General features: G+C 45.6%; 9 protein-coding genes across 9 annotated transcripts; 6 read left to right on the top strand and 3 right to left on the bottom strand.

Moving 5' to 3' along the window:
* Window positions 1–125: 125 nt before the first annotated feature.
* UA08_03358 (hypothetical protein) lies at window positions 126–590 on the bottom strand (the record flags this gene model as incomplete). Its single annotated transcript, XM_020265649.1, has 1 exon — window positions 126–590. The coding sequence occupies one exon, from the start codon at window positions 588–590 to the stop codon at window positions 126–128; it is 465 nt and encodes a 154-aa protein (XP_020121436.1).
* A 564-nt stretch (window positions 591–1,154) lies between these two features.
* UA08_03357 (hypothetical protein) lies at window positions 1,155–1,781 on the top strand (the record flags this gene model as incomplete). The annotated part of the gene is made up of 1 exon (XM_020265648.1): window positions 1,155–1,781. One exon carries the CDS (start codon window positions 1,155–1,157, stop codon window positions 1,779–1,781), a length of 627 nt encoding a protein of 208 aa, XP_020121437.1.
* A 189-nt stretch (window positions 1,782–1,970) lies between these two features.
* UA08_03356 (hypothetical protein) lies at window positions 1,971–4,563 on the bottom strand (the record flags this gene model as incomplete). The annotated part of the gene is made up of 5 exons (XM_020265647.1): window positions 1,971–3,219; window positions 3,282–4,099; window positions 4,155–4,264; window positions 4,317–4,349; window positions 4,410–4,563. 5 exons carry the CDS (start codon window positions 4,561–4,563, stop codon window positions 1,971–1,973), a joined length of 2,364 nt encoding a protein of 787 aa, XP_020121396.1.
* A 3,428-nt stretch (window positions 4,564–7,991) lies between these two features.
* Window positions 7,992–10,423, top strand: UA08_03355 (Regulatory protein alcR; the record flags this gene model as incomplete). Its single annotated transcript, XM_020265646.1, has 2 exons — window positions 7,992–8,063; window positions 8,117–10,423. The coding sequence occupies 2 exons, from the start codon at window positions 7,992–7,994 to the stop codon at window positions 10,421–10,423; spliced, it is 2,379 nt and encodes a 792-aa protein (XP_020121397.1).
* Window positions 10,424–11,264: 841 nt separating this feature from the next.
* On the bottom strand, window positions 11,265–12,498 carry UA08_03354 (Protein alcS; the record flags this gene model as incomplete). Its single annotated transcript, XM_020265645.1, has 7 exons — window positions 11,265–11,441; window positions 11,513–11,565; window positions 11,743–11,811; window positions 11,879–11,932; window positions 11,997–12,097; window positions 12,153–12,242; window positions 12,308–12,498. 7 exons carry the CDS (start codon window positions 12,496–12,498, stop codon window positions 11,265–11,267), a joined length of 735 nt encoding a protein of 244 aa, XP_020121398.1.
* Window positions 12,499–13,270: 772 nt separating this feature from the next.
* On the top strand, window positions 13,271–14,442 carry UA08_03353 (Alcohol dehydrogenase 1; the record flags this gene model as incomplete). Its single annotated transcript, XM_020265644.1, has 3 exons — window positions 13,271–13,921; window positions 13,993–14,347; window positions 14,396–14,442. 3 exons carry the CDS (start codon window positions 13,271–13,273, stop codon window positions 14,440–14,442), a joined length of 1,053 nt encoding a protein of 350 aa, XP_020121399.1.
* Window positions 14,443–15,156: 714 nt separating this feature from the next.
* UA08_03352 (Aldehyde dehydrogenase) lies at window positions 15,157–16,820 on the top strand (the record flags this gene model as incomplete). Its single annotated transcript, XM_020265642.1, has 4 exons — window positions 15,157–15,215; window positions 15,275–16,476; window positions 16,540–16,609; window positions 16,670–16,820. The coding sequence occupies 4 exons, from the start codon at window positions 15,157–15,159 to the stop codon at window positions 16,818–16,820; spliced, it is 1,482 nt and encodes a 493-aa protein (XP_020121345.1).
* An 864-nt stretch (window positions 16,821–17,684) lies between these two features.
* On the top strand, window positions 17,685–20,010 carry UA08_03351 (hypothetical protein; the record flags this gene model as incomplete). The annotated part of the gene is made up of 11 exons (XM_020265641.1): window positions 17,685–17,895; window positions 17,972–18,111; window positions 18,196–18,267; window positions 18,345–18,505; window positions 18,573–18,666; window positions 18,718–18,867; window positions 18,946–19,123; window positions 19,177–19,388; window positions 19,447–19,655; window positions 19,749–19,838; window positions 19,914–20,010. The coding sequence occupies 11 exons, from the start codon at window positions 17,685–17,687 to the stop codon at window positions 20,008–20,010; spliced, it is 1,614 nt and encodes a 537-aa protein (XP_020121346.1).
* A 912-nt stretch (window positions 20,011–20,922) lies between these two features.
* Window positions 20,923–24,338, top strand: UA08_03350 (hypothetical protein; the record flags this gene model as incomplete). The annotated part of the gene is made up of 4 exons (XM_020265640.1): window positions 20,923–21,050; window positions 21,116–21,621; window positions 21,687–23,849; window positions 23,911–24,338. 4 exons carry the CDS (start codon window positions 20,923–20,925, stop codon window positions 24,336–24,338), a joined length of 3,225 nt encoding a protein of 1,074 aa, XP_020121394.1.
* Between the last annotated feature and the right edge of the window lie 1,726 nt (window positions 24,339–26,064).

Raw genomic sequence — 26,064 nt, 5'->3', positions numbered from 1 at the left:
TAGAATATTTTCACGCAGTTATCAATATTTGCATAAGAACTTACACTTCCTAAGCTTGCCCCCACTGAAGAAGCTGATTTTTCCCGCTTGTGTTCTGAGTCCGAATCCTCTCGAAAGAGATGCTATCAGTGGATGATTTGAAATTGCACGTCAATGATGAATCCCAATGTCGATGTCGCCCTCCCTAGCATCTTTCGGACTCTGCTTTCCAAGTCTGCCCAGTCTGCCACCGTGCCTGGTGGTATATCAATGAACACTGTCGGCATAAGAATCATTTGACCCAAGTAGGCCCATGCGAAGCTCGCATTCAGTACAGTCGTTCCGAGAGAAGCGTAAATCAGCCGAGAAAGGTCCTCGCGCACGGGCTCAAAAATTCCTTTCATAATATTGTCGGGGCCATCGATGGCGAATTCACCAAATGCTGGTAATGCGACGGCCAGCTCGCGCACTGACAGGTACATCTCTATCGGTACATTGAACGGGCATTCCAAGTCGGCGATTATATTCGATATCGAGGCTCTCAGTGCCTTTTCTTTCTCCTTGGTGGAGATTGCCTGTGCATTCTGCACGGCGTCAACGTGCATTGCCATGATTCTGCGTCGAAAGAGTGACGAATGACTGGTCTGACGAGTAGGTAATGCCGGTGTGAGAGATGCGGGTTCTGAGAAGTATGCCAGAGCTGGAAAGAGGCAGAAGTGAGATAGAAATACCGAAGATAGTACTCTTGCGTAGTGAATAGAAAGGTATATAGCAGCAAGATGAGGTCCTCATGAGGTGACTTTGCTAGGGTCATTTTATGCTTGGCCGCCGCGCAAGGAAGGCACTTGCCCTCAGCGTGGCTGCCTGCGCAACGAAGAATCATGTGACATCTACATTGGAATACATCGTCAACTCTTCTCTTGTCGACACGACCAGTTGATCTGGTAAAGAGCGCTGCGCTTACAACGAAGGCCTGGGTTTGTCTTTGTTGGGGCTATCACGTTTTTGTTGGGCTCAGGCGGCCACACTTTCTTTGTGATGCCGCAGCCAATATCTTCTTTCTTTTCGTACTCAGCTGAATCTCCATCTTCATCTCCATCTTCAGCTGCCTTTCTTTCAATATTGGCGATATGGTGGTTTTACCGCAAACACATCTGCTCTGGAGGAGGCCAGTCATGGGCTTCAAATATCGGGCAAAGCAGTCATGTCACGAAACCTTCTCTGAAAAGGAACCTCAACTTGCACCCGAGTGTGTCACCACAGAGATGAGAATAGAGAGCACTTACCAGCAATCTCGCGAGAACGCTCTCCTTCTTCGCAAAGATAAGCACCCAAGATCAATATTATCACCGCCCGAGATTACAATTGAAGAGTACATTCTTTTCAAGAACAAGGTGACATGCAACAGCAATCTTCCTCGGGTTCAAGCAAATCAGGCTACTGACGACTCAACAATTCCCGCAAATTTGACAATCCCTGCTCAAGACGAAGCATACTCGTATCTATTCCAGAGCCTGTCTGGTAAATGCCATGGCCTGAACCTAGTCACATACCCAGCTTCTGCTACCGGTGACGAAGATGTCATGGACAAAAACGGTGCATCCTCTTTCATTGCCTCATCCTCCACATGTGTTCGCATTGGAGCGGTTGTCTACGTCAAGCCGGGCACAGCATGTCGCGATTGGAAAGATATCGAGATGGGATTAGAGCGTATCTTCAAACATGCAGCCGCAAAGAACGGCAATAACGCGACGGCTTGGCAATTTGAAGGTGTCGCCTTTGAAGTTTGGGAAGCAACCTGATCATCCTTCCACTTTTGTTTCTTTTGTTATAAGAAAGATGTATCTGAGACGGTACCGCAGGGTACATGCGTACCTTATAATCATTGATATTATGAGATATGGCAAATCAGAATGGCATTCACATACCAACTCATTCCATTCTTCTCTTCTTTGTACATGACATGAAATCAACATCTGCGCACAAAAGACCTAAAATTTGTACGATGCCAAGCTGGGAGGCAAATCCTTCACCGAGGTCCCCCAGTCACTCTCAGTCGCACCCGTTGTTATTTCCAACACGCCGCCATTCTCAAAGAACGAGTGGTCTATCCAATTATTTGTCCACGTCTTCCCATCCCTGGTCACTTTCTGAATGTATATATCTGTATAAGTCGGATCGAAGTTGACATTTCGTATCGTCGCAATCTTGCCGGTGATACCGTGAGTGATATTAACTTCTTTGAAAAAGGGTGGGTTGATGAGGTAGACATCCTGCCCAGGAACCGGCCAAACGCCAATCATGCTAAGAGTTGAAAACGAGCCCATGGCACCACTGTCATCGTTGCCTGGAATTCCAGACACACTGGTATTGAATTGCGAGGGGATATATGCGTGAGCCTGCTTAGCGGACAGGCCGGGTCTTCCGCCATAGTGGAACTGGTAAACAGGGAGAAAAGATTGCTCGTCGCCGACGTACAAAAGTCCCGATTCATGGAAAAATGTCAAACGATCAATAAATGCTTCTTGTCCTCCCAGTGCATCAATCAGCGAGGCCATGTCCTGGGGTACGTAGAACGTGTAAAGCCACGTACTCCCTTCGTACGTCTCATGGCCATCAGGATTAAGATAGCACGACGTGAAATCGAGTAGAGCACTGCAAAACTGCGGATCCTGATAGCCCCATGTTCCATTTGGGTAGCGGACTTGCAGAAAGCCAGCGTATCCGAGAGAAGTGGTGTTGGGATCGAACATGTTGTACCAGTTAGTAGCGCGCTGGATGTACTTATCGTAATCGTCGGTTTTGCCAAGTGCTTTGGCCAGAATGGCAATGCAGTAGTCATCGTACGCATATTCAACTGTTCGCGAGATACTCCGCGTCAAAGGACCCTGCCCATACGGATCAAAGTCATCTGTAGGTATATACCCTAAGTTCTTCCAGCTTGTTAAACCGCCACGACCTTCAATGCCCCAATTTGTAGGCTCAACTTCAGCGTCCTTAATAACCGCCTCGTAGGCAGTGCTCCAGTCAATGTCGGTGATATTCTTCAGATAAGCTTCAGTTATGAGAACATCGGCATTGGATCCACCCTGCGTGTAGCCTTTACATAGCGACATGCGGCAGTCAGGGAGGAAGCCTTCATGTCGATATATATCAATCAAGCTTCGCACCATACGAGATTGGGAAAGAGGATCCACAAGGGTAATCAGTTGATGTATAGCTCGAAACGAGTCCCAAATGCTAATCAGATATCAGCACCCAATGTCTCGAGTGAAGAACAATTCGGGAAAAAGTTACCATACCAGTAGTAGCTATCATAATATGGCTCTATGCTATCCCATAGCGGGTTCTCGCCCGTATAGTCCTGCGGGCTTATATGAGCTCTGTAAAGGCCACTCCAAAATATGGTTTGGAACTCGTCTGAGACACCAGTGGCATCAATGCTGACAGAACTTAACTTCTCCCTCCAGATAGTTTGTGCTGCATCCTTGGTACCCTCGAAGTTGAATTCAGGAATTTCAGTTTCGCCATTTGAGCAGGCCTTATCGACACTGATGAAGCTCACACCAACTCTAGCGATGACCGAGAGACTGCCGGGACTGAAACGAGTGAACGCACCCGCCGAATAAGACTCGTCGTTATCGACACCGTCGTCTAGCGTCCTGACAGTCTTTGGCTCATTGCCAGCCCGGTCATTGACGAAAACTCCTGTATCATAGATGTCTGCTCCTGAGAAGTCGACACAAAAGTGTAGATCGTAATTACCTATTCCAAAGCTTGGACTGAATGTACCGGTACCAGTTATACGGCCAGTGGTAGCGTTGACGGAAGCAGTTCCATTAGTTCTAGACTGCGGCAGATCGATTAGATCTGCGAAAATCATCGGCGCAGTGGTTCCACTCGAAGGGAACGTGAAGCGGTACAAGGCTGTATGATTTGTGACTGTAGTCTCGCCTTTAATTCCACTATCAAGATCGATGCTAAAGTACCCAGGTTGTGCGATGATAGACTCGTTACTGAATCCTATAGCCCTGCTTTGGTAGCGATAGGTACACAAGTTAAGGTCGTTATCAGGGCATCCCGGGTTAGGAAAAAGAGGGAAATTTCCCAGGGACGCACTCTGCTGAAACGTTAGCTAATATCCCATTCACTTTTTGGTCACCCTGATTACTTACACCGCCCGTCCCAGAGTCATGCATGTGCGAAAATCCGCTTATGGTTGAGCTATCTGAGGCAAAGCCACCTTGCTGGTCCGCTGTGGAATCCGCAACTGCCTTTGCCATGCCTTGGAAGTTCAGCATGCGTAATCATAAGCAAACGTAGACTGGGGAACTTACCAAAAGGCAAAGTAGCACCGGCAAATACATGGCCTATATGCATGAACTTTAGAATGCTTATTATCATCATGTTTCTTTCTTGTGCTTGCTAACCTCCATTAGCTGTTCCAATCAACGGGTCGACATAATCCAAGACATCGAAGGTCAAGTTTTTTGTGTTCGAACTCTGCTGTGTAAGTGTTCGTGCATCTGTGTTCCCTGCCAGGGTTGCTAGTACAGCTGCCAGTGTCGACGGAGAGAGCTTCATCGTGCGAACAACTATGGCAATTCCAGTCCAATTCGCAAGTACAAATGTTCAATTCGAAGGCGGATCATTGCTTTTATAGTCCGACGAACTTTCACTTCCAGTAGGCCATAGTCTGGATTGAAAGTGAGCGCGCAGGGATCGGCATGCGCCATGCTATCTCATGCGGAGTCCCCCGCGTTGCTGTGATTGTATCACAGCATTCCAGGGCCACCGCCATGGCGACACTACTAGTTGAATTGATTGACCTAGACACTCTCTCATAGACAAGTCTACTTAGGTGCAGCGCTTTAGGATCTGAGGTATCGACTTTTTGTATTTCTACTGGGTTTGTAAATCGATGAGGTCGGTCAAGGCCAATGAGGCATATATGCAGGAGAAATCTTGGCGACATGAGATCACTTGGCAGTCATGAATACAATGTAATAAGTTATACCAACAGCCCTCTGACTATTTTACTCTCGCCGGTCTGATGTAAGTCTTGTACCTAGGTAGGCCATCAAGAACACTTGGTACACCCTCCCATTATCGTACCATCACAGTCACTGCTGTCTATGGGAGAATAGAAAGCCTCCCTGGCACGGATTGTGATATCATACATTATACAGTCATTGTCTAGATGAGATTGAGATGTAGTCTGATGTCTGTAACCAAAACGACCTTCTCGGCAAGGGCGCGATGTCACCTCCCCCGCACTTTCCGCGGGGCATAACAGCCTGTCTATGGCTATATACTTACTTTGTACGCAGAATTATGGCATGTAGTACCCTTTCCCTTTGCTGGTCCGGCAGAAGACGTGACCCGGAATGTGGAAACGCATCACGGAAGTCTACTGTTAGCTCTCTACGGGGGCCACGGCTGACGAGATGGTCGTCTAAACTATCTGAATACTCTTCCAACTATGCTGAAAGCTGTCTAATCCGTTGTCTACAGATTAGTTTCCCATTAAAGGTTACATTAGTACATATACTCATAGTGTAACCAGCTTATGAACCCGGTGTGCCCTAGAATACCTTGGTATTAATCAACGCGTAAGCTTTTCATGCGATGGAGATAGATTGCGTACTGATTATGTAGATAATTACTAGTTATGTCATCTGAGGATCATGCAATCTGCTTTAAAGCTTAAAACCAGATCCATAGGTAGTAACAAGTGCAGTCAAGTTTCTTATCAATGTAGATAAATTCTCCGACAAAGACTAGTATACTAAGCACCGGAGTTTTACACGGTGCACAATCTGCGTCATCACCATCCTATAGGTTATACTACGACTCGACAAAAGATAGCTGCAGACCAGGCTACCGACTAGAGCAAGTGTCATTACAATTACCTAACTAGGAAGGTGACCGCTGAGAGGGAAACAGGGCTTCTTAAGTTTTCCCTGTTCACCAGCTTAGTAATAATATGCAGCCTGACTGGGTATCTGCAGCAGCTCTTTTAGAAATATCAACAGTCAGGTTTAGAGCTATTGTGATGTAAACATTGGAGCCCTTGACTCTCGAATACGCAGTTGCCGATTATGGTACAGTGCATTTATGAAAGGCGGTAAGGGGGTTTCTGCCGGCGATAATGCTCCGTACAATACGTCATTGGGAGAAAAAATGAACGACTACTTTACTGGGTTAGGCAAAGTGCTTTCCTAATCAGGTGAACTGATCTTACCGCCTTCTCAATGCGGAAGATTTAAGGACGGAGTTATATTTGCACGCCGCCGCTTATCCTGCCTGATAAATTAGATTCCAAACCATTTTATTGGTCTAGGAAATTTTAAAAATCCTAATTGAGAAGGCGGCGGGGGTGTACTTTTGATCTAGAGCCTATTTACAGTAGAGACAACAAATCATGCATCGGATATGTAGGTACTATACATAGTGGAATATGTAAAATGTATAGTTACAAATTTCACGACATCAGGTGAACTTTACATAGAACATAGCCTCAGCGTTTGCTCTATACATATTCGTCGCACCTATCTAGCCGAGGTTGCAGAATTGCTATACGTAAAAGCATTACCTTGTATTTGATCCACGCTCTTCGGATTTATTCTTACATGATGGTTTCACAGCAAAATTAGTCTTGCAACCCATAGCCACTACATCAATAAGTTGACACCCAAATCCCAACTACTACACTTCTTTTGAAGGAGTCTCGAGAGCAGGTAAGATTTCAGGCACGTCTAACTAGGGCGTCAGCCAAGAATAAATCATCCATATATAGTTTAGAATGATGAATTAACCGTTAGCGTTTGTGATTTCCGAATATTATTTGATATATGCAAAGTGTATGTGACCTTGTCTTATACATAGACTTCCTCGTGATATATATTCTAGAGCTGACAAAAGAAATAGGAGCTTCTCAGCATCGGCATCCTGAGCATCATCGCTCTATCCGTCAGTTGAATTAGTGAACTATCAAAGGTGGATTTGTCATACTGATGGAGATGTCTCTGATGAGCTCCAGTCTGCGTATGATGAGTTCAATGATCTGCACAGACCACCGCCTTAACAGCGGCTGCTGGACAAACATATCTCTCTTTGTGCAGCGGGTCCTACTTTGGACTTGAGAATTTCGCTTCGTACACAGGGACTGAGGATGAGGCCCAACGTTCTGAGGAGGCAGGCCAGACGTCACCGGGAGATAACTGCGTCTGGTATACCGATGATGGATACAACCACTATTATCTTTCCGCCTCGAAGTCGCAGATCTATGCCGGGGACTCTGGTACTGAAGTGCGAAGGCGCTAAGAAAACTAAGAGACTGCAATGCTGGTAAGCTAGATGTGTCCGCTTTTAAATGCCAATGCATGATGGCTATAATGGTTTTAGGGTTGATTGATATTTCTACACTCAAGTACAGAATTAGGTAAGATATTCGGTTTGTTAAATCTTTATATATTCTTCACACAGATCAGGGCTTTACCCGGGGTATGCCGGAACGCCACCTCATCAGGCTCTGAACCAACTTTCCATGGCTCGCCCCCGAGGTAGAATTGATTGGCTAGCCTGTAACAGCCGCACTTGTTTGATGAGTCCCAAATGCTTGTGAAGTATCCTCATTGGTATCACCGGTCCTTACTGAGTTTGTTGGCCATTCCCCGCTGAGGAGTCTTCTTCCATCAACCGCCTGTTTCTCTTCATTTGATAGGACTTGGTCCTAACATTTCACGAAAAAGAAAAAGAAGCGGCGGCGTTGGCCTTGGCCCTACCCCGCTCGCCCCGCAAACCCAAAGTTTAAGGCATACCGCTTCCCCAAACCTCGCTTCGTATTCGGGGGGGGGGGCTGTGTTGCCATTTTTGCGTCTAAATGCACACGCACGCACGCACGCACGCACGCGCACACACACACCCCCTAGACATATATCTACTGCTACATCCATTCCAAGAGTGTATATTGCCTGATATTGACTACGGTCTTGAGAATATTTTACAGCATGGAAACCTCCCGACGCCAACTCCACAGCTGCGATCCATGCCGCAAAGGCAAAAGGCGATGCGATGCACCGGTGTGTGAACATCAATTTAGCCATTTTATTTGCAGAAGCTAACGAATGTCCAGAAAAACAGGAAGGATACTGGATTCAGTGGTTGTTACAACTGCAAGCGATGGAAAAAGGAGTGTACGTTCAACTGGCTCTCTTCGAAGCGTATAGATGCCGCCGGAGGTCGGCGGAAAGCCCCAGTCTACATTGCGGAGAAATCTATTCCTTCTGTTGTAAGCTCAGATGATGATGCACTCTCGGATGAGCAGTCTCGCTCTTTACCGTCTTATCCCGCCACTTCCGACGACATGTTTGCTTCTGGCGATTTCGCAAATTTCGCACTCTCCTTCACATCGGACCCACAAGATAGAGAAGGAACAGAGTCCGGCGCTGAGCAGTCAGAATATTACCCTTGGAGTTTGGAGATTCCAGTCGACTGGCAAAACAGTGGCACCACTCAACGATCCCAAAGGGAACTTGAATCCCTCATTAACTCTTCTGAGAATTCTTTCGACGTTATACAACGGCCCGAAGGTGAATACAGTCCGTCTTCTTTCAATTTCGTGGCCCCGGGATACGAGCAGATTAGTCTAAAAGCCTCATCGACACCTAGCTCTAACCAGCGACCAATTCCAAGATTTCCATCAAGTTTTTGTATTGCTTCTGAGAATACGGCTGATCAATATGCTCGTTCGACGATGACGCGTAACTTAATTCGCATATATCACGACAGTATGGAAAACGCATTGTCATGTTGGCTGACAGAGCACAACTGTCCTTATAGCGACTTGGCTAGCACCGTTCTACCAAATGGCGAGAGACAAGAGTGGGGTCCCAATTGGTCAAACAGAATGTGTATTCGTGTTTGTCGGTTAGATCGTGCATCTTCCTCAATACGTGGTAGGGCTTTAAGTGCGGAAGAGGATAAGACCGCCGCTCGAGTACTCAATCTAGCGATCATTGCATTCGCCTCGCAGTGGACTCAGCACGCGCAGAAGGGTGCAACGTTATCTGTCCCCGAGACAATCTCTCGCGACGAGAGATCAATACGAGAGTACGTCTGGAATGAAGCACGCCACGGCTTGGAGCACTCAACCACGATTCCCTCATTCCGTATTATCTTTGCAAATATTATATTCTCATTGACTCAAAGTCCACTGGACAGCCGGCAAGACAAAGGCCTGGGCCAGCTTTTGGAAAATGACAGTGCACCGACATTTCTAGAGACTGCCAACCGCCAGCTTTTCACTTTTCGGCACAAGTTTGTGAAATACGTACGAGAAGCCCCGCCAAGAGTGAAAGAGCTTCGAGGGGGATCAATCGGATTAGCAGTTACCGATGAATCAGAAATATTGAATCCTTCAGGGCCCTTGCAGGTCGATCCAATCCTGGCTAGCCACGAGCACCGCAATACACTAAACCTTTTGTTCTGGCTGGGCGTCATGTTTGATACATTGAGTGCAGCGATGTATCAGCGGCCACTAGTAGTGTCAGATGAGGATAGCCAAGTTGCATCGGCACCTCCTGCAATTCTTGATCCACAAGATCAGCTCCAGCTTGGCTTTGGGAGAATTGCGGAGAATAGAAACCACAAGAAACAGGACATGTGGGGCGAATTCTTCCTCCATCGTACTGAACGTCATAAGCTTAGCGGAGAGCAGCCAAGATGGCCATGCTCCTACGACGAGGCTGCATCCGTACTCTCCGAGGCAACTCCTGTCAAAGTCTTACTCTACCGTCGGGTCACCCAACTGCAAACATTGGTGTATAGAGGGGCCAGTTGTGATGTTCTTGAAGGGGTCATCCAGAAGACCCTCCTGGTTTATCGACACTGGAATTGCACTTATCGGAGATTCATGCTCGATTGCGTCGAGAACCACGACTTGCTACCTCCTCGCATTCAGTCGTGGTACGTTATTCTCGACGGTCATTGGCATCTTGCTACGATGCTTTTGGCAGACGCAATAGAGGGCATTGATAACGGAAGACTGGGCTTTGAGAGCGAGCGTGAGACTCGAAAAGCCACTAGTTTGGTCTCGACACTCAGAACAGAGCATGCTTTTATGGTTGGTGCTCTTGCTCGCGCTTCACTTCATGGGCAGAATCCATCTATGCACCGACATTTCCACGATTCACTCAACGAAGTCGCGTTCCTCGTTGAGCCCTGGACCGTTGTCCTGATCCATTCATTTGCCAAGGCGGCATATATTTCTCTTGAAACCTTAGATAATCTCAACGACATTATTCTAACTGACTCCTTCCGGCAGAATTGTGAATCATGTATCTGTGCACTTCAATATCTCGGGAGAAAGTCTGATATGGCCTCCATGGTGGCCCGCAATTTATCGATACTATTGGACTTGAAGCTTGCTCAGATTCTATGAAATGTTCCGCCATTAAGCGAACAAAATTTGCAGAACTTTTACCACCCTGGCGGTATTATTACCACCTACAACAGCACAAGATGATTTCTTCTATGTAAATTCTGTAAAGTGCTATGGTCCATAGCATTTCTGCTAAAGCTGACTGCCAATGATCAATCACATGCAGCTAGCTGCAATGTTAACAGGTAAGATCCATGTACGAAGCTCCACAACCGTGTTTGAACTGCATCAATTACCTATGTCTCAATCGTCTCTTAGCACTCGCCTCAAATCATACATGTTCTTGCAGCGATGGTTTGTATCTTCCAAAATGTATATTTCTGACTGAAGTGTCACTTGACACCATATGCATGAAACTCTGAATATATCAATCAACAGCTCCTCCAGGAACATGCAATGGACCTTTTTTCATACCCGATCCCCAGGACAGAGATCTGATAAATTGTACCATATGATTACAGAAGAACCATCACCAAGCGAGTCGTACAAGAATTGCACGACATAGCTACAAGACTATGAGGTTTGTCCCATTTCTTTTACTAGTCAAAAAATAACATTTCTGACTCCCAAGTTCATGTAAATCAGGCTGACCTACTACCCGGTATCCATTTACAAATACAGTTATTTGAGACCCCTGTACAATATTAGCGTTGAACAAATCCATCCACCATCGCCTTTGTTATCGGGTAGTCCCCATGGCTAGAGCTATCCACCTTCTGGCCGCTAGCTGGAAAAGAGAAAAACACGCGAATGACCGAGTGAAGGCGTATCTTCAAATACTTCACTCATCACCAACGGCAGCTGAGTCTTCGTCATGACGATCGTGCCTTCTTTGATAGAGTCAGTAATAGGTCAACTGCCATTGCCCAGAGAACACTTGCCGTAGTTGCTTGCGAGTCCAAAGTGGCCCAAGGTCTCCAACAGGGAGTTGGAATGGGAATTCCAAGGCCTCAAAGAGCTGAACTATCAGCAGATAAAAACCAAGTAGACTAGCGACAAATAGTGAAGCTCCAGATCCCTGTAAAGACAGTATATATCTGTTAGCACTCAATTCCGTATCCAAGAACTGCAAGGAAGAAGATTGCTTACTTTAACGCATCGGTCACCGACTGCGGCATCCCCTTCAGCTAGCCGCCAGTAGGCTGATGACAGAAGTAAGAACACCAAAAGCAGCGACAGAAAGATAAGTGTATATACGATGTTAGTTCGTGTTGCACAGATCATGAATATTAGCATCAGGACGGCCATGGTTATGAATAGGAAAGCTGGAATATCAGTGAGAATTTTATTTTTAATCTGAGAACAAAATCTGTACATACCGTAAGTATTCATAAACCCTGAACTAGATAGCCCAGTGATCGTATCAACGGAGGACGAGGAATACGGTGCTGTAGATACGTGAGGTTCTTAAGCATTTGCATGATAAAGTGAGTAAATTTATTGGAACGCACGCACCTGCTGCATTGAAGGCAGGAATCATCGTAGCTGCAAATGCAAACCAAAATCCTCCTGCGAGGAGGTATCAGTAATTGAAGCAAGCTAAAGCACCCGTCTCCAAATGACCAAAACTCACCGATAGTACCGAATACAACGCACGGAAACGTATTGCCCAGAATGAACTCAAGAATACTGGTGATTACTAACAAGAGCCCGCCGAGGAAGACAATGGGCCCGCTTTTCTCGTCAATTAGAAGAATATCAGCCAGCGTTTTGCTTGTCTCTCTCTTACATAAAGGCGATTCCATTTCCACTGGCTCCTCTCCAGGCCATCAGACAACAGGAAAGCGGGGTGGTGGTGATAACGAATCCTCCCAGGGCTCTGAAACTTTGTGTTACTCGTCACTCCATTCATATTTCTTGTAGTACAGTGGGAGAAAATCTTACAATGGTGTAGGGTTTCCCACTTGCTTAGCCAACTGAGGTTGACGACGAGTCATCGGAGTCAGATACAGCCTCTCGAACTGCTCAGCTGACAGGGTCACAGATGTAGGAAACGTAGAAAGGGCATGCGATGCATTCTCCTCGTTATGGAGTGAGACTTTTGTCTCGTCATTCTGACTAACGTTGTTGTTCATTTTTTTTTTTTTTGACGAAATGAGTCCAAAAAATATTTAGTATTGAGAGAGAAGACTGTATGCCGAGAAGTGGGATGCGACCTTCAAGAATAAGACTGCGCTCCTTTTAATACCCTAGTTGTTGGGACAGCTTTCCAAAAGCCTAAAGAATGAAGGAGACAATTAAGCTAGCGTAAACTCAAGCCCTGAGAATATAGAAGCAACTATTAGGGTCTGCTAGCTTAAAAGGGAGCGAGGCTGTAATTATTGCAGATCATATTAGAAGTGGACTCGTAAATTAAATAGATGGCTTGCGCCAATCCCTCTTTTGCTTTTTTCTCCCCTCTAAACCAGTCGATTACGGTGTGTCTAATCCAAACAGTATGTGTAGTTCGGGCCGATCAGACTTTTATGCGGAACCGCATGGACGCCGATTACCCCACGGGGAGGTGGAGTCTGGATCTGGGATGCTCATTGGCTGTTAATGCGGAGCCGCACTTCTCCGCAAAACCTTCTCCGCAACCCGTACATCGCAAACATCGAGATAGAGTGAACAATTTGGATTATTTCCCGACAGAAAGACCTAGTTTTGGGGTATCTGGAGTCTCCGATTGTCCCGCCCCAATTGTCAATGCGGGAATTGAAAGCATGTTGTTCTCTTGCCCTAGATAACCTAGACCTACTATATAAGACCCTTTTGCACAATCAATAGACCTCGTCAGTCCACCAAGGAAAACATTGATTTTGTTAACCCAAGTAACCGATAATTTTCTATTCTTTTTATATCCTCAATATGTCTATTCCTGAATTGCAATGGGCACAAGTGGCCGAAAAGGTCGGGGGTCCGCTGGTATACAAACAGATTCCTGTTCCCAAGCCAGAGCCTGACCAGATTCTGGTGAAGATGCGCTATTCTGGCGTTTGTCACACTGACTTACACGCCTTTATGGGCCACTGGCCCATTCCACTCAAGATGCCCCTTGTCGGTGGGCATGAAGGCGCTGGAGTGGTTGTGGCTAAAGGCTCCCTGGTGCATGAATTTGATATTGGCGACCATGCTGGTATTAAGTGGCTCAATGGGTCATGCTCTGAATGTGAATTCTGCAGGCAATCTGATGATCCCTTGTGTGCCCGTGCACAACTCTCTGGGTATACTGTGGACGGCACTTTCCAGCAATATGCGGTTGGCAAGGCTTCTCATGCCTCAAAGATTCCTAAGGATGTTCCTCTTGATGCTGCTGCACCAGTTCTATGCGCCGGTATTACTGTCTATAAGGGTTTGAAAGAGTCTGGAGTTCGCCCTGGTCAAACAGTGGCCATTGTCGGAGCAGGTGGCGGCTTGGGCTCCCTTGCTCAGCAATATGCGAAGGCAATGGGAATAAGAGTAGTAGCTGTAGACGGAGGCGATGAGAAGAAAGCTATGTGTGAACAGCTTGGAACTGAGGTATGAATATAAACGCCGACCAATATATAAACATCTTCGCAAGAGTCACCACGGACGCTAATTGAAAATAGACCTTTGTCGACTTCACAAAATCCAAGGATCTGGTGGCCGACGTGAAAGCGGCGACTCCTGATGGCCTTGGTGCTCATGCAGTCATTCTATTGGCAGTTTCGGAAAAGCCTTTTCAACAGGCCACCGAATATGTTCGCTCGCGTGGAACAATTATTGCCATTGGATTGCCTCCAGACGCATTCCTCAAGGCCCCAGTTCTAAACACCGTAATCCGTATGATCAGTATTAAGGGCAGTTATGTTGGAAACCGACAGGACGGCGTGGAAGCTCTGGACTTTTTTGCTCGAGGCTTGATCAAAGCTCCGTTCAAGTTAGCCCCCCTGAAAGATCTTCCTAAGATTTTCGAACTTATGGGTATGAACTTGCTACCTTTTGCGTGATTCGATTACTAACATCTATCAGAACAAGGAAAGATTGCCGGTCGCTACGTTCTTGAGATCCCAGAGTAATATGTGAGTTCATAACGCATTAAAAGACAGGGGTTGTAGCGTGATTGATTGTGAAGTTCGTCGGAGAGGCTGAATGTATGGTAAATATTGCTTATTTAAAGTCAATTGATGTCGAGAATTCATGAGCTTCCAAACTATCAATAAATCCTAGTTACGTGATATTCAAGTAGTCTTCGCCACTGAGAGTATCCCTCTTTGTTGATCAGCCAAGCACTAAATTACCACCAGTATATATATTTTAAATAAGATATTCAGACACAGTATGCAAATACTGATATTCTCATCATATGGAAATAAAATTTTAACTTGTAAGATTATTGCTAAAGTACAGTCGCGCCAAGAATTACCCCAGATTCACTATTTCCCAGGATTACCCGTCCACTTTTTGCGACGAGAAGAAGGTTATGGTTTTTGTCTGCGGGGTAAAACATGTTTCCTCTTCTGCCAATTAGTTCATCTAGAGGGAACTAAAAGCGAAAGGCAATATGGCACTGTGCGGAAGAAAAGAAGCAGTGCGGAGCCGCATACCAAACGCAAAACGCCGGCATTTGATGGACAAGGCCCTTCCCCTCACTTCATATTCCGGGGATCATCATATCGAGTCCGGTGTCAAGGCTATACAAGTCTGTATAAATAGTGCTCCTTTCTCATGTGAGATACCATCCAGATCCAGCAATACATCTCTCCTCCAAGATTGAATCTACCAGACACATAATGGCCCTATTTCAAACTATTGAGACCCCCTTGGTCACCTATGAACAACCCCTTGGATTGTATGTCAACCTGGAAAAGTGCTTTTTAGAAATTTACCCTTTCTAACAAGCTATTCTAGGTTTATCAACAACGATTTCGTTAAGGGTGTTGATGGTAAAACCTTCGAGACAATCAACCCTCATAATGAAAAGCCCATAGTAGCTGTTCATGAAGGCACCGCAAAAGACGTTGACCTTGCTGTGACTGCCGCCCGCAAGGCGCTGGAAGGCGAGTGGAAACACACCACACCTTCTAAACGCGGTCATCTCCTTCTTCGCCTCGCAGACTTACTTGAACGCGACATCAACACGGTGGCTGCAATTGAAGCGCTTGACAATGGCAAGGGTGTGACTGAGGCCAAAGGGGACGTAACTTCTTCGGCTGGTTGTCTTCGCTACTACGGTGGCTGGGCCGACAAAATATTTGGCCAAACTATCGATACCGACAGCAATAGCTTCACCTATACTCAGCATGAACCCGTGGGTGTCTGTGGCCAAATTATCCCATGGAATTTTCCACTGCTCATGTTTGCTTGGAAAATTGGCCCTGCTGTTGCTACAGGTAACACAGTTGTTCTCAAAACCGCAGAGCAAACGCCTCTATCAGCGCTTTATGTAGCTACTCTTATTAAAGAGGCTGGATTTCCTCCTGGAGTAATCAACATTATTTCAGGATTCGGAAGAACAGCCGGAGCAGCAATTGCTACTCATATGGATATTGATAAAGTCGCATTTACCGGGTCAACTCTAGTAGGCCGCCAAATCTTGCGAGACGCTGCTAATAGCAATTTGAAAAAGGTGACCCTCGAACTTGGAGGTAAATCACCCAATATCGTTCTTCCTGATGCAAATCTAGAAGATGCGGTTACATGGGTTAACCAGGGGATATTTTTCAATCACGGGCAATGCTGCTGTGCGGGTTCTAGGATCCTTGTCCACGAGTCTATTTATGATGAATTTCTCGCACTGTTCAAAAAGCGCGCCCAGCAGAATAACGTTGGTAACCCTTTTAATCCTGAAACATTCCAAGGCCCTCAGGTATCCCAGGTGCAGTACGACAGGATCATGGAATATATCACAGACGGAAAGCGCTCAGGGGCAAAAGTCATTACAGGTGGTGATCGGCATGGAAACGAAGGATATTACATTCAGCCCACGATTTTTGCGGATGTGAACGAAAATATGGCAATTGTCAAAGAGGAGATATTTGGACCTGTATGTACAGTACAGAAGTTTCGCGATGAGAAGGAAGCCATTATTATGGCCAATGAAACAAACTATGGTGAGAAATTCTGGTCTCCGATTCTATTCGAGTATTTTGACCTTGTTGACTGATATGTGACAGGCCTTGCCGCAGGTATTCATACCACCAATATCAATGCCGCCATCAGAGTATCGAAGGCAATCAAAGCAGGGTAGGTTCTGTCTCCGTGACACAAGTCTTTCCGATTGAGCTGACATTTAACACCTGGCAGAACTATTTGGGTCAACAACTACAACACCCTTCATTACCAAATGCCATTTGGTGGCTTTAAGGAGTCGGGACTGGGTCGAGAGCTAGGATCATATGCCCTCGAAAACTACACGGAGGTGAAGACAGTTCGTGTCCAACTTTCCCAGTCCTAGACCTGCGAAAACAGGGAGAATATAATCCAACCTTTTTGTTTCCTTCTTGTGCGGAGAATATCAGTATAGGTGTACTACAATTAGGCGAAAGTGGAAGATTGAACTTGGAGAAGCTTCTAGCTCTTTGCATGTACTAGTGTATTCACCAAGGATACTCTTGAAATATTGGTACGAAACATCTGAGTACGCATCTTATTCATCGCTTCATACCATTTCCATGTACGAGCACATACGCCGTATAAGAGGTGAAATTAAACCTTGTATCGGCTATTGAGGTAAACCTAGTGTGCACGCGTAATCCATGCTAGCAGAACTTAAAAGCTCCACCCCAGATGTTGGAAAGCCGGGGGAATCCCCATGGGGAAGACTCCTTACTGTGTGCATGCTTTTTTTTTATTGGGTACAACAGCTTTCTAGACGTAGGACGGTACAATTTCTTACCTTAAACGTGGACGTCAAGGGAACTTGTACTGGAGTTGAGTATGAAGCAATACATAGCCGACAAGGATTAAAAATTCTGTCTTGAATCCATTCTAAGAAGGACCTCTGTTAAGTAACATGATTCGAGACGGTGTCTGATTGGCTAGTCGCTCCCCCAAATAGACCTTGAGTTTCACTCGGTCAAGAATGTGCCGAGTCAGGAGTATCAGTCCAATGTTTCGGTCCTAGACTAGACGGGTTAAGAATAAGCCCAGGCACTATGTGAAATAAAGTGATCTTGTGATAGGATGTCTTATATACCCGTTGTTATAAATATGCTCTGCTTGCCTGCTTGATCAATACTGCATCAACTGCCCACGTGGGGAAAAGCATATTGTTCAATCCAGCATATTGAAGGCATTTTATCCTCGACACTCATTTAACATGATGGAGACTGCAAAAACCGAGGAACAGACCATTGAGCATGTTGCCATGGCTCCCGAGGAAACGAATGAGACGGGCATCTTAAAAGGCAGCGCCCCTGTCATGCGTACTGCGGAAGACGACCTCAGTATTTGGCAGAGTGTAAGGCGATACAAGCGTGCCTCCATGTTGGCCATGATTGCAGCATTTAGTGCGTCGTTGGATGGCTATCGTAAGATGTTCTCCAAACAAGGATAGAGTTTTCTGACTCGCACTCTCTTTACTGACCGTGTAATAAAACTCTTCAGAGGCAAATCTTAACAGTGGTGTTGTCTCTAACAAAGGCTTCATTCGGCAAATGGCTCCTGCTGGAACAACAATCATCAACGGCGATTACGTCTCAGCATGGGGAGGAATCCAGTCCGCTGGTCAAACGATTGGTCAAATTGTATGTACTCTCTCTCCCTCTCTCTCTCTACCGGCTTTGATTCATACCAACCAACATAATAACTGATAATGTTATCACTGCCAGTTCCTTCAATTTGCGACCGAAAAGTTTGGTCGTAAAACAGCTTTTTACGTCTTTGTCATCTTTCTTATCGGGGTTAGTTACCTGACTTTATTGGCCGTTTTAGAGTACTAGATTGGGAGATGAACTGACATCAATTGTGCTTGTATCAGAGCGTATTCACCGAATCATTTGCTACTACTCCAGGTCACTGGCTGGTTGCAAAGCTTCTCGCCGGACTGGGTATTGGCATGATGCAAGCTACTTTACCTTTCTACATCTCAGAGATTGCGCCAACCCAATTGAGGGGATTCCTTATTAATGCATACACATTGTAGGTGCATGCAATCTTTTTTTCCGGTGAACTCTAACTTATTGCAAAATTATCAAAATTATTCTAGTTGGTACGTTTTGGGTCAGCTGTTTGCCTCCGTTGCCCTGAATAGACTGAATGCCTGGAGTCCGTATAACTTCAGAGATGCGATTTACACTCAGGTATTTCGTGAACAAACCCTTCTAACGTTTACGAATGCTAATATGCCTTAGTGGGCTATGGTTGGCATGTCAGTCATCATTTTCCTCTTTATTCCCGAATCGCCATGGTGGCTAGTGAGCAAGGGTAAAAAGGACGAGGCAATCAAAGTTCTACAGAAATACTTCGGCAAGATCCCAGGATACAATGTACAAGAGAAAATTGTGAGTCTTTAAATTCTTCAGCTTTTGATTACAAAGCCACATTGGCCGTCCTTTTACTTACAATCATAAAAATTATAGGAAGTGATGGAAGCGACCATCGAGGAAGAGCGCCGTACTGCGAAGCAAAATTCGCAGGAAGGAATGTGGGCGATTTTCCGTGGCAGAAACGGCATACGTTTTGTTATTGCTGCGTGGCCAAAAATGACACAGCAGTTTGTTGGGTTGACGATATTCAATACTTATGCGACCTACTTCTGTAAGGTGGCTTCTAATAGTTTCTTAAGAGGGTATTTCTGACTTATCGTGTAGTCCAATATGCTGGCAGCAACAACCCATTCCTTGTGTCTGTCATTCTCTCCTGCATGCAAATCATCGCCATGCTCCTGACAGCGACACTCACTGATAAGCTTGGTCGTCGCCCACTAACCATATATCCGTATGCAGTTACAGTGGTGTCTGTTCTCTGTCTCGGCATTATCGGGTGCTTTGATTATAAGACAAAGAGTCTCGGTTCTCTTCTCGTAAGACTTTGCTAATCTTCTGCGCTTCTCTCTGCGATGTACTAAATTTGATACCCAGATTTTCTTTGCCTGCCTGGCCACATTTTCGACAACCGGTGCTTCAGCTATCGGTTATGCCTATGCAGCAGAGATCCCCAGCCAGCCACTTAGGGCACGCACTGCAGGCTGGTCTCTTGCAGCATCTAATTTGATCGCTATCATGTTCAGCTTCTGTACGCCATTGATGCTTGACGGAACGGCCAATTGGGGTGTCAAAACTGGTTTCTTGTAAGTCGTTTAGATTTTTGATCTTTCTCGCTTCTTCTTGCTTCAAACAAAATTCCCCAGAGAAAATACTAATCGTAATATTTTTGCTGACAGCTTCGCGGGCACTGGTTTCGTTTCCGTGGTTATTGCCTGGTTTATTCTGCCAGAGGTGTCACTTCGCACACCAGCCGAAATTGATGAACTGTAAGACTACTTTCTAGCATCATGTTTTATGACCGATCTCCAGCTGACATGACATTTCCTTTACGATATTTGCAGCTTTGAGAAGAAGGTAAATTTCCGTGAGTTTAAGGGATACGTTACAGATGTTGAGATTATTGCAAGAGCCAACCAGGGGATATTTTCAGAGGCATGAACACAATATCAGGTGCTGTAAGGGACTTTACATCGATCTCATGGTAGTAAGTGTATGGATCTGCAATCGATTCCTCGTAACTACTGGTAATTGATCCAATTGTCACTTTTCCTAATTATTCACTTCGATACTCATATGAATTTCTCATAAATGCCACCAGGAGGGATAGTAGCAACGCAACAATAGAAATCACCGAGAATACCCATTTTTGCTTTACCGGCTTTCTCGCCGGTAGTGCAATCATCCCCCATTCAAGCCTTGACACCACGTAATGAGTGAACCAATAACATTGAAACTCTGGGGATATAACCCTTCAGCGAACAAACTTACTAGATGCTAGTGCTTAAGACAGGTTCCACTTCTCCATTATTCGTACATACCCCGTGGAGTCTCCAAAAGCCACGAGGCTGCGTGCGGAGACAAACTAACCCTAAGCTCACCAATCCCCCCTCTCCTTCCTCCCCCAGACGGCGCTTTTCCTGCTTTCAAAAGATACTAGTGCTCTCCCAATAGCCGATACAATGTTTCTCCTTTCGACTTCAGTATATTACCATTTGCCGATTGGTTTTGAGTTTGGCCCGGCGTTCCAGCTTGGATAACAGTGGACGCGTACATGTGCCTAGGTAGCTTCTTCCCTATGTTATTCGTTAAGAGGCTTATGGGTCGAGGCATGCAAGCAGAAATAACAAAGACGAGGGAGAAGAGAAACTCTACGTGAGAGATCCTTTTATCTTGAGGTATTATTGTGGATCGCGCTTCTCGCGCCCAAGCTGCTTAGCTTGAAATCCAGCCTTCCAAGGACTTCGGACTTGTATAAATGGGATTCATTTCTCTTCATATCCGAGGGATAGCTTCCCATTATTTGTTATTATTTTTTTTTCTTCATCATTTCTAGCAGAAAGACGACACAAAATGACTAATCCAAGCAACTATCCCAGGTTCTCCGAACGACCGGTGGGAAAACAGATCCATAACATTTACAGAGATCGGCTAGTGACGTTTGTTGAGGAATTTCAATATGAATCACAGAATTTGCTCTCGTAAGTCTTATCCTTGTTGTTACCAGGTCCCGTATCTTCTTAGCTGATATGAAAGTCTATCCTAGAGCTCTGTACCATGCGCGCGTGGGAGAACCAGCGTTGAAGCTATCAGTCTGGTCTGTCCCCGATCTATCACGTCCAACCTTCCAGTATGCCGTAAAACAGCAATTCAGGCCAACAAAAGTGGGCGAGTCTTTTGGGCCGGGCTGGTCTACGCACTGGTTCAAGGTCGAGCTGCAGATTCCGCCGGAGCTGCAAAATAAGTCAGACCTGCTCGAGTTGCATTGGGACGCGAGTAATGAAGGCTTTATTTACCTAGAAAATGGGCATCCAGTGCAAGCGCTTAGCGGTGAAGGAGAGCGTGTAGAATGGATTATTCCATCCAGCTTCAAGGACGGCCAAATGCACGTGTTCTACTTGGAAATGGCATGCAACGGCATGTTTGGCCTGGGGAAAAGCGCAAGAAATCAACCCCCTGACCCGAACCGTTACTTCAAGCTTGACACCGCTGAGATTGTAGCTATTAACAAGGAAGCTCGTGCCTTGTACTTTGACTACTCAATTATCAGTGGTACGTAACTAAATTCCACCTTTATAATAATGACTGATGCATGTTTCTAACGCATACAAATTAAGACGCTGCACGACAATTGCCTCAGAAGTCATACGAAGCACATGAGGCGCTCCAGGCTGCCAACAAAATTATAGAAATTTTCACTGCCGGTAGTGGAAGCCTGGATTCCATTTCAGAAGCCAGGAAGGTAGCTCGCACGTTCCTCGGTGACAATATTGACACAGCAGATGTGTACAAATCAGACACGAATCCGATTGTGTACGCAATTGGCCACTGCCATATTGACACGTGCTGGTTATGGCCGTGGGAAGAAACGAGGAGAAAGGTGGCACGATCCTGGTCGAATCAATGTGACCTTATTGATCGGTATCCCGAGCATCGTTTTACTGCCTCCTCTGCCCAGCAATTCAAGTGGCTGAAGCAGGACTATCCTTCCGTATATGCAAGAGTTCTGGAAAAGGTAAAGCAAGGCTCATTCCAGCCTATTGGTGGTAGCTGGGTTGAGCACGACACCAACATGCCTAGTGGCGAATCCCTAATCCGTCAGTTCCTCTATGGGCAGCGCTTCTTCGAAAGCGAATTTGGTAAGCGCTCTGAAACATTCTGGCTTCCTGATACATTCGGCTATACCAGTCAGCTCCCTCAGCTCTCTCGGCTGGCGGGAATGAGTCGATTCGTGACTCAGAAGCTTAGCTGGAACAATATAAATGACTTCCCTCACACAACATTTAACTGGGTTGCCCTTGACGGAAGCCAGGTACTGTGTCATATGCCGCCGTCAGAAACCTACAATGCCGATGCGCAGTTCCAGGAGATCGTAGACAGCATTGAAAAACACAAGTCGCTTGATCAAGATCCGACATCATTGCTCATATTCGGCAAAGGTGATGGTGGTGGCGGTCCGACATTCCAACACATTGAAACACTGCGTCGGTTCCGGGGTTTGGGGGACAAGGTCGGGGGAGCTAATTTCCCACGAGTACACCTTGGTAATTCGGTCGATCAGTTCTTCGAAGCTTTGGAAAAAAAGGCGGCCAATGGCACAGAATTCGTGACCTGGTATGGAGAGCTCTATTTCGAATTACATCGGGGGACCTACACCACACAGGCAAACACCAAAAGGAACAACAGACTAGCTGAGATCATGATTCATGACGTCGAGTTTCTGGCTACCTTGGCTAGCGTTAGAAACAGGTCCGGCTATAAGTATCCGAAGAAAGAGATTGATGATATTTGGGAGCAGATTTTGTTGTGTCAGTTCCACGACTGTCTGCCTGGTAGTTGCATTAGTATGTGTTACGATGATACCGATACACTCTATGCGGAGGTATTCAAATGCGGAAAGACGTTATTGCATGATGCCATAGCTGTATTGGGACTTTCCCATGATATTTCATCCCCAAATGGCAAGCTTGTTGCTCTTAACACAATGCCATGGTCACGCACGGAACTTGTATCTCTGACATCTTCAGAATACGCTTTGGTAAAAGAAGGCGCTGGTGTGGCTACTGTTCAGGAACTTTCTCCTTCAGCCAAGCCAGGCGTTACTGTCACCGAGATCAGGAAAGGCGTTTTCCAACTGGCTAACCATCAGTACGAGCTGGAAGTCGAGAACGGGGTCATCACATCACTCATCGATCTCTCTGCGAATCGCCGCCAAGTGCTCTCCAAAGGAGGCAAGGCCAATCAATTCGTTGTCTTCGATGACAAGCCATTGTATCGACAGGCTTGGGACGTCGAGGTGTATCACCTAACATCTCGAAATGAGTTGACTGGCGAAACGACAGAAATCGGCGAGCAGAGTCCATATAAAGCAAGCCTTGTCACTAAGACCAAGATCAGCGAAAAGAGCTGGCTGAAATCAACCATAAGTCTCAGCGCCATTTTTGACAGTCAGCAAGAATTTTCCTCTATTGAGATTAATACCGAGGTTGAATGGCACGAGAACATGAAGTTTCTTAAGGTTGAATTCGACGTCAATATTGTCAACACCGAGGCTTTGTACGAGACTCAATATGGTATTGCTCGCAGACCAACACATTACAACACTCAATGGGATATGGCCAAGTTTGAGGTGTGCTGTCACAAGTGGGCGGATCTGTCTGAAAATGGCTATGGAGTTTCCATTTTGAATGATAGCAAATACGGGTTCGCTACATGTGGTCGGTTGATGCGTTTGTCTCTTCTGCGCTCCCCAAAGGCCCCTGATGCTCACGCTGATATGGGTAATTCTTCTTTCGTATTGTATTAGTCACTGCTCAATGCACTAACATTCTTCGATCCCAGGTCATCATCGTATACGTTACGCGATCTTCCCTCACAAAGGCCAATTAGACGCTAGAACTATCCGCGCAGGATACAACTTCAACAATCCAATGAAGATATACTCGAAAATAGACAGTTCCTCCTCTTTGGATGAGGTCAGTGTAACTGGTGACACTTCCATTATCCTCGACGCCGTCAAAAGAGGAGAGGATGACGAAGACGTCTCGCGTGGTGAATTTGCGAAGAGACAAGGCCAAAGCGTCATCCTACGTATCTTCGAAAGCTTAGGAGGCCAGGCAACAGGGAACATTAAAACGAAACTACCTGTTAAAGAAGTACGAAAGTGTAATGTGTTAGAAGACGATGAGGAGTCTTACGAAATCACAGATGGCCAGGTCAAATTTGCCTTGCGGCCGTTCGAAGTTGCTACATTTAGATTGCAGTTGTGATATAATTATACGACAAACTGATGAATCACCAGTTAGACGGTAATTGCTGTTCAAGTTGTTTTTGAATAGGGACGTTTGAAATAATGCATAACCCTACTTCACAGATGTAGCTGGCTTATGAGTCAATCAGCTGTCCAATTGGAAATAGGTACAAATAGACTAGATCGCCATACATACAGGAAGTGTCAATTTCCATTAATACTCTATGTTAGTTCGCTACTAATTATCAGCAAACAGTCCCACGTCCGTATACAGACTGAAAATAACTAGATACATTTCATAAACATGTCTTCGTAATACAGTTATTCTTTTCGCATTGCTCCAATATGTTGGTTGAAGGATCTCGTTCGCCAGTCTTCCCGTGTCTTGGGGCTAGGGCTAATCATCGTTAGCCCTAATGAGAACATCACCCACCACATGCGAAGTGTGACGAAATTTGCAAGAGTTAATGAAAGTATCTACATACTATCGGTACTACTTTTATCCAAGGGGTTACGAATTGCTAATATCCTATCTCTTGCAGTGGCTTTCCTTCTTTGCATCGATTACCTGCAAGAGTGTAGAAAGACAGTACAATAAGAGAACGAATGGAGCATCATTTCCAAGATACTGACTTCTATAGTTAAGTATATGACAGCGATTTCAATTTTGGTTATCATAACTAGCCCTGGAGCGAAACGCGTTTCAACTCAAACATCCCTTCCTGCCATTGTTATATCCTGGTGCCTGCTAACAGCTGAAGTCAGAGAGCGAGGTAGGAAATGAAAGAGCAATATAAATACATAACTTCGCATGAGTGTCCATATATAGATTCCATGTTCTCCGTATATGTTCAATCGGACCATCTTTCAGTGATCATATTATCCAATGCTACCAGCGACTCCATATCTGCAGCTAAGAAGGTGTCAATCAGGTATTCCTGGTTTCTGATATTTTCCATCGCACTTCGGAGATTATAGAGACATGAGAATGGTAACGCATCGACATTTTCCGGAGTTACTCTTAGTAAATGGTCGTGTGCAACATCTACCATAATCTTCGTTGCGGTAGTCAGCGCAGAGCGCGAGCTTTGTTGGATCATCAAATCGTTATTATCGTGATACTGTGATAGGATGTAATTGTGTAGTATGAAGAGGGATCTATGAAGTTATGCCAGTGGTCAACATTGGTCCTGTCCTCTTCTCATGCTCGAAATACCGATTCCCTTTGTGAAGTTAGTAATATAACAATAACACATACCTGACAGCGGTTCCAATCGCACTACAAGAGAAACTCCATTCGTGTCTAGAATCTTGCGTCAAGATAAACAAGACACGTTGGAGCCTCCTATCCAAATTGATCAACTCCGTAATCGTTATATGTTTTTCTTGTTCTGGGAGATTCATTACACAGAGTATCTGATCTAGCAAGTAAGAAACATGTGCCAAACGCGTGAAGCATGTAAAATCCAGCGAATGGCAAGCCTTAAGCGTGGTGGTGTCACTGAATACTGGCTCCTCTTTGTCATTATCATTCACTTGCGAAGAATGAAGTTGGCATGGTAAAATAGCTTCGTGGCTCGGGTATCTCGCTGCCGGAGTCTGATTTTGTTCAGGGATCTCGCACAATACGTGCCTTGCATTAGACGTAAACATCAGTCCCCTGTTACTTTGCTGTCTTATTCATGGATGGGAAGGTACCAACCTTTCCAACACCACTAGTGCCCACCATACCATTTGCTCTTCCC

This window comes from Talaromyces atroroseus, assembly GCF_001907595.1.
Source record: "Talaromyces atroroseus strain IBT 11181 chromosome Unknown scaffold_3, whole genome shotgun sequence".
In the NCBI taxonomy this organism is placed as follows: domain Eukaryota; kingdom Fungi; phylum Ascomycota; class Eurotiomycetes; order Eurotiales; family Trichocomaceae; genus Talaromyces; species Talaromyces atroroseus.
Note: the sequence above shows the minus strand (reverse complement) of the source record. Positions and strands in the feature narration are given on the sequence as shown.